Consider the following 13,376-nt stretch of genomic DNA (forward strand, 5'->3'; position numbering starts at 1 on the left):
GCCTGGCCCTCTTTCCCCGCGCAAGAGCCAATTGATATCGTGGGGGGGGGGGGGGGGGGGGAAATGTCCAGCTCCTGACAACCTACTAGATCCTACTTTACGTACCACGTAGGGTAAATCAAATCCTTCATTATCTGTCCTGCTACTTGATTGTATATCCAATACGGTAATAGTCATGAATCCAGCAGAATTATCCATGTATAGTTTGTAAGCGTTGGGTAGGCAATGTGATGTTGCAAGTGGTTCGTCCGAGCAGCTGGTGTTAAAAGCAGCACATATGCCAAGCATCTAACACCGTCAAATGCAAGGCCGACCCGTGACTTCAGGCATAACCGCCAACGCGATTTGTGTCGGCCATTTATCAATTTACCTCTTCTTTACCATTGGCCTCTTCGTTGGACATGACTGGCGGTCATGCGGACCTTTGCAGATATACAGTAAGAAGAATGTCTTTGGAAATCACGTACACACTGACTCTATCTTAGGCGTCGGTGGACGTCGCTGTTCAGTACCTCGATAGGAGTCGACTTGAGACAGGCTGTAAGAGACGGTGAAGGCTTCGATCCATGTGAAGAAGGGTTGCGGTCCGTTTCTTGGAAGGTTCGTGACCTGCTTGGCCGTCCAGAAATATTGTCGGCCAACATCAATTCTACTAGGCTTTCCTCCTCTACGGACCATTGAGCCAGGGTTCGTGGTCCAGAAAGTTGGCCGAGTCTCGGTACGCCTACGCCTCTCTACGGGATCACTTTTTACGCTTTATAGAACACCCCAATGACCTTCACTCGTCTGCAGACCCCCTGGCGGACGATGAAAATGTATGTTGCTTCGTCTCTTGGAAACACTTCAAGGGTCTGACGTCTGACGAAGCAAAGTCTCCCTGGGCAAGTCTACGGCAAGACGAGATAAGCCGGGAGGAGATATTCCAGGATGTAAGACGATGCATGCAGGACAATTACTTCTTCCGCGAACCTGCTACTCAGAAGAAACTGCTGGACATCCTCTTTATTTACGCGAAACTAAACCCGGATATTGGATACCGACAAGGCATGCATGAACTGTTGGCGCCCATTGTGTGGGTCGTTCAACAAGATGCGGTGGATCTAATGTCTGTCCCAGAGGCTGTTAAAAAGGCTGAAGGCGTTGATTTCATGACAGAGGTGCTGGACGACAAATTCGTTGAGCATGATTCATTCAACCTCTTCTGTGCCTTGATGCAGACAGCGAAAGCCTTCTACGAAGTTGGCGAGAACCGTGACTCCTCCCCTATCGTTGCAAGAAGCAAAAGAATCCACGACGACATTCTCAATGCCGTCGATCCGGAACTAGCCCTCCACTTACATGTACTCGGCATTCTTCCCCAGATCTATTCTATGTGAGTTACCCCCTTTTTATGGCGTAACATGCTATATCTGACAGCATGCAGCCGTTGGATTCGGCTGCTGTTCGGGCGGGAGTTCGAGTTCAAAGATGTCCTCAGGATATGGGATGTTCTCTTTGCCGAGAATTTAAGGTCAGATATCGTCGATTTGACTTGTGTCGCAATGCTGTTGAGATCTCGCTGGTCGTTGATCGAATCAGACTACACCGCCGCCATCACTGCACTCACTCACTACACTCTCCCTAGCTCCGCTGGGGACCCCCGGTCCTTAGTCAGGGACGCTGTCTTCTTGGACAAGAACCGGGACCGCGAGGCTGGAGCAATAGTCATCCAGCGATACTCTGGCAGACGGCCGAAGCGGACCGAAGCTCCAAGTAGACGCAGCCCATCTGCCATCAGAGCAACCCGAACCCCTCAGCATCGACAATCACCCAATGCGTCTCCAGGGCGGTTCGATTCCCCACAAAGACAGCTCGAAGGACTGTTTCGAGAAGTCACAGGCAATCTTCACAAGCGAACCGAAGGTTGGGATGTCTCGAAAGCCGTTAGAAGCGCGGTTGGCGAGGTCCGGCGAAATATGAATCACTATCAATCATCACATGCCAGGCATTCCAGTCTTGATGCACCTCAGTTGGTCGTTCCCGAGCGGACAGGTCCAGAAGCTGAAGCTGAGGTGTTGTCACAGAATTTAAAACAGAAAGCAGAATTATTACAGGAAAGGAATGTGGTGCTCGCCCAAATGCTAGATGATGCATTGGAATCGTTGAGGGCGATTAAGCTGACGACTCCGGAAGCAGCTGGAGAGGCAGAACAGGACCTAAACATTTGCCTGGCCAAGATCCAATTCGTCTCGGTTTATCTGTCCAATCCAGAAATCCCTATTCCAAAGGAACAAGCATCCCAGGATTCAAACAAGCCAATCAAAACGACCAACCCGACTGCGCAAGATTCAAGGAAAGAAGTTCGAGGCGGACACGTCTCGGAAAAAGAGGACGACAAGAAACCAGAATCACGAACCCCTGAGTCGGCTAAAAATGCCACAGACGGAAATGGAGGTGGTGTAGCAGCAAACAAGGCGTTGCCACGGCCGTCACTGATGGACTCATCATTTTCGTTTATGCTTGGGGAGAACCGACACCGGTCTAGCTTCGTCAGTTCTGTTGCGGACCTACCAGAACGTAAAAGGGAAAGCGAGTCCGGTACCAGACTCAAGAACAAGGCAGTTGAAACCAAGATGCAGCAGGAGCGCAGAGACTCGGGGAGGGAGGATGACGGCTTTTCCTTGACTAAGATTCGAGGAGGACAAGGCTGAGGAGAAGAACAAGCGCTAACGCCGGAAGTGATCGGTTGGTGTGTAACGTCAGTGTATGTATCAGCGATGCATTTGAACGACGTCAAGATATTTTTGCATTCTTAGTAGAGATGTCGACGGGTCGCGAGTCAGGCGTCTAATATAGACTTGCTGTTTGAGTTTTCTTTTGAAGCCTTATAAGTCCGACATTTCCGGAGCTCCAAGCCCGTCTCGCAGTGTGGCTGTGACCGTTGGGTTGGTGACGGAAACCCTTTGTGCCCCTTTGTGCCGGTGTTTGTTGATGGTACATTAGGTGGGAAAGCGATGACGATCAAATCGTGTCTGTATCAGGACGCAGCCTGGTCGAATGATCCGGTTGTCCAGATATATAGCCTGCGATCGAGAGCCCGGTGTCGCCCAAATTTCGCCAGTGTTGCAGGGAGGAGGAGGCCTGTTTGTTTCGGTTGAGGCCTGGCTCCGAATCCTGTGGGCCAGATGCTTTCATTCGCGATCGTTGGAATATTAGCTAGGCGGTTCGGGCATGAGGCTGCCAGATCTCTCGCAAAAAAAGGCCACCAGGCGAAGTTCCTTTGAAGCGGTCCAGCTCAAATCAGTGGTGGCAGCGGTGGCCACATGCAAACCGAAGGGCTTAGGCTACTGGCTGGGAGGACCAATCGCCACCGACTGCACAACTGCGCCTACACTATGCAGCTTGAACACGACTCACCTTTCCACAATCTCCTCTCAACTCGCGACCTGCATAATAGCCGATAGCCTCTTGATCGACGATTCTTTGCTTCCCATCCTGGGATCGCCACGACTTATCAACCTCACCTTCGCACCCTGAGGTATCTTGCCTGTCGCCGTCCGTCTTTGCCGTTCTGATCTTTCTCACCTAAGGGTGCAATTCAAATTTAGAGACAGTATCTGATTTAATACCCTCCTTTTCCGCGCTCGACCTTACGTTCGTCAACGTACATACCTGCAGAGAGATGCCTCTGTCTAGGTAGGCATTGTAATACTGGCTGGTATTGGACTGGTCGGCCCGGCGGCCTGACGAGCAATCAAAGTGCCAATATTCAGCATGAAACGAAATGGATTGGATATTCACGGTATGCATTGAGCCTATGGCTCTGCTGGGAGGAGCCTGGCGCCATTCGCTACTTGTTGGAACAACCAGCTGAATTTAGACATGTATTGACATGTGTACGAAGGAGACACCACCCCGCCTCTTTCTCCCCTCCTCGCTGTACCCTCGACTGGCATGGGCGGAGACCAGTCACTACGAATCCCGAAGAATAAGAGCACCGGGAACCTACATCCCGTCAAGTACGATGCACCCTCGTTTCCTCAGAGAACACGCTTCTCCTTCGACGCGGGGACCGCTCAAGAGATGAACAATCTCAAAAGGTGGGTGTACATGTTGTCCAGGGAAGATCGGGGGTTTGACCAACATTTAGGGCTGCTCGTATCGACCATGACGGCTTGGGCAGGTCCGGCCTTCGAAGAATCAGACGACAAGGGCCGTCGCTACGAACCCCTACGCTGATCTTGGAGGCCGGAGAATTTATTGCTCCTGTGCTGCATCACTCCAAGACTGCGCCAATATCAGGCTCCTCCAGCCGGTCCGTTTCAACGGGCTATATGATGAGCGGACCCTCTTCTCCTGTGCTAGAGGATCTTCATCGCTTTCCCTCAGAATCTCTCCACTCATTCTCTTTCGCCAAGCAGTCCGAGGAGGTCCTACACAGCAGGCAGAACATTCTTCAGAAGTCAATCGATTTCGTGAGGGACCGTTCGTCATGGGCCTCAAATCCAGCCTTGGCTCACGCCCAAGCGCGAGTCAGTGGGGATCCAGAGCTTCAGGGCATGATGGACCTGCTCAAGAAGGCAAACATCATTCCCATCGACACAAGCAACAGCAGATCCAAAGCGGTGGGTCTGGGGCCCTTCACGGGCCCTGCCCACACCGATGGACGCAATGTTTTCGAAAAGAGCTTTGGCCGGGAGTTGGAGCATGCCGGACAGGAAGTTGCGAGCCCTGACCCCGAGGAAGCAATGCAAAGACGAAAATATTCCCTAGATGATGACATGTCGCCGAATGAGCCTGGTCTTGAAATGCAGATACCGCCAACCAGATCAGATTCTATAGATGTGCCTCCGCGGACGGGCCTCAAGAGGACGTACACGGATCTGCACTCTCTGTCTCTACAGCAGAAGCTTATAGAAGCACTTGCTCAGCCATACTCGGCTGATGACAACAATCTTACGCAAGGCGCTGTGCGCGCTTCTTCGATCACAGGTGTTCCTGCTACACCTACCACTGGAAATCCCTCGTCCGTCCATACCCACAGCAGCAAGTGGTCGCCTGCGCACCAGGCTGTTTTTCGCACAACGGCAGATGCTCCTTGGACGATTCTGGCAGCCAATGATCTGGCCTGCCTGATCTTCGGAGTTACACGAGCTGAACTCCGGTCTTTGAGTATCCTTGGAATCATTCAGGAAGAAAGAAGGCACTGGTTGGAGATGAGACTGTCGCGACCTGAAGAAGTTCAGGAACCGCAGTCCCCGTCCCCTCCGAAGAGTGAAGCGAGAAGCACTAGCCTGTCATTGGTAGGGTCAAGAAGCGGTATTACAGCTCGGCTACTTAGTAAAGCTCCCTCTCGAGCTAACAAATCTTCAGAAAGAGCAAGGACGGACGATGGCTCTGGCGGCCACTACAGCCCCAAGCCTAAGAACCACCCGTCAAACAAATCAAGGGGCGTCCTGCTTTGCGGAGACATCGTGCCCATTCAAAGACGAGATGGCAGCAAGGGTGCAGCCAGCTTTTGGGTCATGGAAAAACGCGGTGGTCTTATCTGGGTGATCGAAGAGATCACCGAGGACGTCGCATACCTCGATATTGATGACATGGGCGCGGTGAAAAGTGCTCATGGTGAGATACTTGCCATTTGGGGCCGGTCCGACCTTGATGGCACACCCCTCAAGTCTCTCCTTCCAAAGTTCCCGTTGGATGCACTTGACTCCCACGACAAACATTACATAGGGTATTTCGCAGCAGAAACGATTGAACATGTCCGTATACCGACCACAGTGGAGGTATCACCGACAGGAGACCAGATCCGAATTTCCAGTCTGCCTCACATAGCAGGTGTCATGGTCTTGGACCCAGATACTCTTAAAATCACGAGCTCGAACAGCATATTCTCAGCAGCTCTGTTTGGGTATCCGAAACTTGATGGCTTGCGTATCGCTAGTCTGATCCCCAGCTTCGAGGATGTTTTGAGCATTCTAAGGCAGGATGACGGTGTCGACCTCGTTGATGGCATTGTTGTGCCAGAACACAGCTTTCGTCGAGCTCGAACCATTCTCTCACTTCGCGAAGGCAAAGAAAATCCTGCCCACATATTCTTAAGGCCGTGCGGTGTCCCCGCTAAACATCGAGATGGATCGGACATTATGGTTGATATTCAGATGAGAGTCATTCGCAGTGAAACTGTCTTTCCCATGTCGGATGAGGCTGTGATCGAGGAAAAAGATGAGCTCCGGGCGGAATCAAGTGTTGCCGTGGCGGAGCTTGTTTACGCACTCTGGATCATCTATTCCCGCAATATTCATGGTGTGGGAATAGGCCCCAACGATGATAACTATTTGGCGCATGAACGCTCTTTGTCGCCACCATCACAACCAGAACCACCCCCAACGCTCCCTTCTCCACCTCCAGTGCCCTCAGACAGATCCGGAGACAGCTCCCAGCTTTCGCTTGTGGCTGATCAATCAGATGAAACAGAGTCCGTCACCATGGATGAACCGCTCGAACATCCACCTCCCCATATGACATATATTTCTCACAAGAAAAAGACCATTGATGACTTCATTATCTTAGAGGAAATGGGCTCTGGAGCATACGGTCAGGTTAAGCTTGTTAGATACAAGAAAGGTCAGTCGAGGAAGATGGTTCTCAAGTATGTGACCAAAAAGCGTATCCTGGTCGACACTTGGACCAGAGACCGCAGGTTGGGCACCGTTCCGTTGGAGATCCATGTCCTAGATTATCTTCGTCGAGATGGGCTCCGACACCCTAATATCGTGGAGATGATTGACTTCTTCGAGGATGATATCAATTATTACATTGAAATGCTACCTCATGGCATTCCGGGTATGGACCTGTTCGACTATATCGAGCTGAGGACAAACATGACCGAGGCCGAGAGTCGGAACATCTTTCGCCAGGTAGTGGACGCTATTCATCATCTCCACACGAAGGCTCTTGTGGTGCATCGAGACATTAAAGATGAGAATGTTGTTTTGGATGGCGAAGGACGAATCAAATTGATTGACTTTGGCAGCGCTGCATATATCAAAAATGGACCATTTGACGTGTTTGTGGGAACTATAGGTGAGTGTCAACAGACCCTGCATGGTGTTTAGCTCTTAACATCTGTAGACTATGCTGCCCCGGAAGTTCTTCATGGCAGACCCTATGGCGGCAAGGAACAAGACGTATGGGCATTGGGCATATTGTTATACACCATTGCGTACAAAGAAAGTGAGTCGAGCTTGCCCCTGCTTGATTGAGCCATGACTAATAGCCTGCAAGATCCTTTTTATAACTTAGGTGAGAATCGTCACGCCGAGACTGGGCTGCTTTCAGACTGACTTGTGGCAGATGAAATACTCGATCACCCACTGCGGGTTCCGTTTTTGCCATTTTCTGAAGAATGCCTAGAACTCATTCGGAAGATGTTGGACCGTGATGTGGACAGACGTAGCACCATTGAAGAAGTGCTTGACGATCCTTGGCTTGAAGAAGACGATGACTGAAACGATTGGATTCATCTTTTGGGACTCAAGTGGGCTTTATGTGCTAAATGACCAGATTTATGGCGATAAAAAAAGAACTTTTGCCGGCGGATACAAATCTTTTTAGACAAGTGGACGAGGAGGTTTGAAAGCTTGGGCGTTTCAGATATGCAAATATGGACGGGCTTGTCGAGTACCAGCCACAATCGCAGACGTCCAAAAATGGGATAACGAACCAGAGGGGAAAAGCAGCACCACGCGTGGAGAGGTGGCAGTTCGGTCGAGACCAGGCTCTCCTGGGAGACCGAATCGCAGGTAGCACGGTGTGCATATTGGATACGGAGGTCGAAGAACGTGCCTCGCATGATGCAGCCACGGTCGACTCTCAACCCCGAAATGTGGAGAGAGCTAGCTAGGGACCAACGAGACCTTCAAATCCCAAAATGCGGTTGAAGAATAGTTGTCCCTCGGCAGACGAATGGTACCTTTGGACTCCAGGTTTCAGAAGCGATGCGGAGCTGTTACCACGTATCCTTCAGATTCCATCAGTCGTTCTGCTCGATGTTTCTCGTCATGAGTTCTCAGCAGGCCGGTGTCTCCTGTCACGAAAGGCATCTCCCTCTACTCCCACCATCCCTCCACGTCCTTGAGCCCTGCATTGTCCACATAGACGTTTGTGTGCACATAGTTACACCTGGTCATTGCCGGGACGCGGATGAACGCCCCTGAAGAGAACGGAACACATTCAGCCGAATTTGGGAGCTGGGGAAAGGGAGTGCAACTGCGGGGATCTGGGTACGGAGTTCCTGGAGTTTCTTTGGGCATGCCTCCCTAGCCTAGCCCTCGCTTAAACTCTGGAGATTCTCCCGTTGCCCTTGCTAATAGTGTGGAAACAAGCCTGACGCCAAAAGACACTCAAGTCCAGTCCGCGCTGGCAAGTGTTGTCCTCGGGCAGCCCTTGGGGTAAGCTTGCCATCTGACTAGACACACCACGTTCGGCTGTACTCCGAGTGACAAGCAGGCGGTAGCCATTTCCTGGCGAACTGCCGTGCGGTAAGGCCTCTGCCGCATGTCTCGCGACAACTGCAAGAAGAGGAGAGGTTGGATTCCTCGGTTCGGAAAAGGGCCCCGGATCACACCTGTCTTCACACAACGAAGTGTCGTCACGGATGGTATCAAAGTCACCAAAATCAAGGCACAAGCAGGTCAATCATTGACAGCTTCATCCCATGGGCGATTAGCGACATCCCATGTGACGATTGAAAAGGTCGAGGTACTAGTTGGTCCTACTCCATAATGGCAAGGGGAAAAGAAGATCATGACCACACACGAACAAAGCTTCGCAGACGACCGAGCCGTGGGTATCCTGCAGCCCGTAGTTAGCAGGACCAGGACCCTTGGCTCTTGACAACCAGCCACCTTTGCTCAATTCGTGCAAATTCCTTCGAGAAGGAATCGCCCGCGGCGACATATCTGCAACTTAACCAAAGAGGATTCGGAATCTCGCAGATATTACGAAGGGCCTGGACCCTGCTTTTGCGCGGAACGTCTCTGCATGTCTCTAACTAGACACAGACCACGGGCTAGCATGGGCCGAGTTGATTCTGAGGTCCGCCGCATTTGGGCGAGTAGAAGCGGGCGGCGTGGTAGTGGCCACGAGGCAACGCCGCACCAAGGTGAGATGGGTTCCTCTTCGGTTAAGCGGACTGGATCCGCAGTGACTTTTCCTAGTCTCTGGGCTGAAAACACTGCCTTTGTCTCCACCACAGAGTCGTGACCAGCAGTTGTCGGCAGATCTTTGTGGAGGAGGAGAGACTGGTTGTCAAATTTCACCCTTGCTCGTTCCCCAGTTCTCCTGTCGGTAGCTGCATGGGTCCGCGGGCGATAATCCAACTGCATCCGATGGCCAAGCCCCCTGGATGGCCAAAAATCCAGGGAAGGATGTTGAGTTGGCTTCCCGGAAGCACGCGATGACACCTTCAGAAACAGGAAAAAGGAAAGAAAGATGGCAATGAGCACACGCTTTCTGTATTGATCACTTGCCTAGGGTGCCATGTGAACTCTGACCATCCATAAGAACGCTCGGGTCTGGTGTCCTGTACCACGTTATCTTGTCCAGAGCCCTGCCATCAGATTGACAGCCTGCATGTGTGAGTACATGTCCGATGAACCAGTCAGGGGACAGGTGGCGGATACAACTGACCGACCTGTTTGGTGGTGGGCGCAGAGGGTACAGAATACATCGAGGGTCAGGGAGGGAAGGAAGGAGGAAGGAGGAGGGGTTCTCGGGTGGTCGCTAATTTAGTTGGACCTTGGCACTGATAGGGACCTGGTCAGCCTATCGATAACGCCGATAAGCCAAATCTGACCGTCTTTTCCTTGTTCCCCCAGCAGTCCCAGGCGGTTAAGCCCCTCGTCGTTCGGTCGTCCATCGGACCTGGCTCGTCTGCTCCGTAGCTGGGTTATTTGCCTTTGGCCGTGCTTGTGCCCGTTTGGCTCTACCTACTCGCAGCTTCACCACCCTTTTGCCCCCTCCTGTGTGGCCTCCATCCCCGTTAGCTGCCCGTTAGTAGTATCGCCCGATGGCCTGGCAACATGACACCCACTTCGCTACCACTAGAGAGGTATCCATGCGACCATCAGCTGTGCTCGTATGTAGGTCCGCGTCCGTGTCCATCACCAGCATCTATTGCGTGTCTCCCTGTCCCCTTGTCTCGGCTCGGCCTCTCAAAATCCTGCTTGCTCTTCTTGCCATGCCCCCCCCAATCCCCATCTTGTTGACGCTCTCCTGCCCTGCCCAGTCGCCTGACCTCACTGTCGTCGCTCGGTCTTGCAAATGGACTGATTGCTTCTCAGCTTGAAATCTTTCGCTTTCGTTTCCCTCCGCCTCCTCCTCACAGCTCCGAAAGTGGTTGCTGGCCAACTTGATCCTGCTGTCACTGCTGCTGAAAGAAATCCCTTGTCGAGGGCCGTGAGGGGGGTTCCTCTCCCTCGTTTGGCTTGCTTGATTCGACCGACAGTCCATCCTGCAACCAAACACCGGTCGAAGCTGCTTTACATTTGATCCTGCATATCAGCTTCTACTTCTGAATTGCTGGTGCCGAGTCTGCCCGGCATACATCATGGAACAGCAGTCACTCTCCCCGGCCATGCTCAACACCACCATCTCCTCTTCTCAGCCTCGACAGCTTGATTCCCCAAGGCCAATGACTCCTGCAAGTCCGCTGATGGAGGCTCAAACGCCCTTTGACCAGCCGGTCAAGCTTAAAGGTCGACACAGATTACTTCAAGGCCTGCAGCGCATGTCTTCTTCTCCGTCACTCGCCAAGTTGGGTAGAACTCGCTCAAGTGAGAAGGTCTACAAATCCGGCCAGAAAGCCTCCATCTCCTGCGTGTCTCTCAATTCGCCACCCTCGACATACTCGTTATCACCTCACGCTTCCTACGCCTTGTCCAATGGCTTCTCTACGGCGCCAACCACGCCTGGTTCGCCCTGCAGCCAGCAGTCCTACTTCGAAACAAACTCCCGGCTGCGACCATTGGACCCCAATGAAATTACCACCGTCCCTGTCCCAATCGATATCCGCACCTCCAAACCCCTCTCTGCTCCACTTCCCGAGATCTCAGAGAAGCCGCTTCCTCGACGACCCAATTTCAACTTTTGGAAAGACCTGCCGTATGAGATACGAGTCTATATTCTGGGCTTTCTGTCGCCAAAGGAGATCATCAGATTCTCGGCAGTGTCAAAAGAGTGGCATGATATGTGCTTTGATGGCCAATTATGGACGAGCCTCGATTGCCAGACATACTACCAACAGATTACCTCGGAAGCTCTGATAAAGATCATGCTCAGGGCTGGTGCCTTTGTCAAGAATCTCAACCTCAGAGGGTGTGTGCAGCTGCGGGATCAGTGGCTGAGCCTCGGGACGAGAATGACGAACCAAGAATGCCGGAACCTGGAGAACTTCAGCATTGAAGGCTGCAAAATTGAGCGGTCGTCCATCCACTTCTTCCTCCTTCGGAATCCGAGACTGCTCCATATCAATATGCCCAGCATGCAGAATATCAACAATGCAACCATGAAAATCATTGCCAGCCATTGCCCACAGCTCGAGTTGCTGAACATCGACTGGTGCTCCCAAATCGATACAAAAGGGCTTAAAAAGGTCATCCAGTCGTGTCCAAACCTCATCGACCTGCGTGCTAGCGAGGTTCGAGGGTTGGATGACAACGAGTTTATGCTCGAATTGTTCCAGCGTAATACCCTGGAGAGATTAATCCTTCAGCATTGCGACAGCTTGACGGATGAGGCTCTGGAGATCATGATCCACGGGACTGACCCTGAACGAGATGTCCTCACTGATCGACCTGTCGTCCCTCCTAGGCGATTGCGACATTTGGATATTTCAAGGTGTCGAAGTCTGACCGACCGAGGCGTCAAAGCCCTTGCATACAATGTGCCGTATCTGGAAGGTCTCCGAACCTGCCAGGACACTGCTTTGACCGATGATGCCTTTGAAGATCTCCTGCAGTCAACGCACCGCCTAACTCACTTGGAGCTGGAAGAAGTTGATCTTCTGACAAATGCAACGCTTATGAATCTTTCCAAGTCGAAAGCTGCAAAGACTTTGGAACATCTGAGCATTTCCTACTGTGAGCAAGTAGGAGACATTGGAGTGCTCCCCCTTCTCAAGGCCTGCCCGCAAATCAAGTCTCTCTGTTTGGATAACACCAGAATCTCTGACTTGGTGCTCATGGAAGCCTCTGAGCAGGTCCGAAAACGCGGCAGCACAACAAAGAAGTCACAACGGCCTAAGAAAGGGCTAGAACTCGTTGCATTTGACTGTGCCAATGTCACCTGGGCTGGCGTCCGCGAGATTCTGCAGGGAAATGGCCGCGTCATGCAGGGTCGGAAAAAGTCCGTGGTCCAGACTTTCAATGCTGAGGATGAGTTTGGTGAAAAGCAGGAGATCCGGAAAGTTGTTGAGATTCAAACCCTGCTTTACCCTATCGAAATCATCCATCTCAAGGCATTCTATGGTTGGCAGCAAACGGTAGAGGAGCATTATAAACGTTGCATCACCGGCCGCTGGGGTGCAGCTGCCAGGCTGGAACAAAAATGGGCCGAGTGGATGGTCGCCAGCGAAGAGGTCGGTGTCATCGGCCATGGTTGGAGCTCGAGGCGCCGCAGACGGCGAGCTCGTGAGGCTGAATACCGTGTCAGAGACGACGAAGACGGTGCCGCTCAAGATATCGGGACGGGAGATGAAGATGGCAGTGGTCTGGAGTACGCGGCCGGACGACCCCCGAGAGGAGGCCGGCGGCGCGCCAGGAGTGGTGGTTGCGTGGTCATGTGAGCTGTATCGCCCCCGCGAGTTCGCTGTCTTTTTTTGTTGATTTCTATGGCGCTGGCGACGCGCTGATTGAGGCTCGAATCGGAGAAATGCGGAATGGGCGATCTGTACTGAATGCAATTGTTTGGAGTCTGGGTATTTTGGATCTTCCATCATGGCGAGGTACTGGCGCATCTTGGTCCATGGTTATATTCTAGCGTCTGTCACCATTGAGCTGTTTTAGAGTGTTTGTTGTGGTGTGACTGTCGTGCACTCTGTGGCAACAGTCGGGGCAGAAATCGGACGACATCCCGTATCAATCGTCTCCAGCTTGTTTATACGTGGGTCAGTCGATATTCGATGTCTACAAGAAATGTCCACCAGTCGGTGGTTGCCCATTCCGCTGCTCTGGTCCATCCATCTTGTCCAATCGGGAACATGACGAGTGTAAGGCTTTGGTTCAGCCAGGATTTGATTGAAAAGCTATCTATTGTGCCTGCTATGAGTACTCGTTCCTCACCCACTCCCATGAATACCAACTCTGTTATCCACGTCGGCGAGCAAAGCTCAT

General features: G+C 52.1%; 3 protein-coding genes across 3 annotated transcripts; all 3 read left to right on the forward strand.

Annotated features, from left to right (window-relative positions):
• Positions 1-446: 446 nt before the first annotated feature.
• Positions 447-2,690, forward strand: A1O5_04304 (uncharacterized protein; the record flags this gene model as incomplete). The annotated part of the gene is made up of 5 exons (XM_007744911.1): positions 447-463; positions 486-600; positions 657-815; positions 873-1,372; positions 1,424-2,690. 5 exons carry the CDS (start codon positions 447-449, stop codon positions 2,688-2,690), a joined length of 2,058 nt encoding a protein of 685 aa, XP_007743101.1.
• A 1,243-nt stretch (positions 2,691-3,933) lies between these two features.
• Positions 3,934-7,493, forward strand: A1O5_04305 (CAMK/CAMKL/PASK protein kinase; the record flags this gene model as incomplete). Its single annotated transcript, XM_007744912.1, has 5 exons — positions 3,934-4,079; positions 4,130-7,068; positions 7,117-7,218; positions 7,270-7,287; positions 7,339-7,493. 5 exons carry the CDS (start codon positions 3,934-3,936, stop codon positions 7,491-7,493), a joined length of 3,360 nt encoding a protein of 1,119 aa, XP_007743102.1.
• Positions 7,494-10,594: 3,101 nt separating this feature from the next.
• On the forward strand, positions 10,595-12,829 carry A1O5_04306 (uncharacterized protein; the record flags this gene model as incomplete). The annotated part of the gene is made up of 1 exon (XM_007744913.1): positions 10,595-12,829. The coding sequence occupies one exon, from the start codon at positions 10,595-10,597 to the stop codon at positions 12,827-12,829; it is 2,235 nt and encodes a 744-aa protein (XP_007743103.1).
• Between the last annotated feature and the right edge of the window lie 547 nt (positions 12,830-13,376).

The sequence above is a fragment of the Cladophialophora psammophila genome (assembly GCF_000585535.1).
Source record: "Cladophialophora psammophila CBS 110553 chromosome Unknown aczJe-supercont1.5, whole genome shotgun sequence".
NCBI lineage: Eukaryota > Fungi > Ascomycota > Eurotiomycetes > Chaetothyriales > Herpotrichiellaceae > Cladophialophora > Cladophialophora psammophila.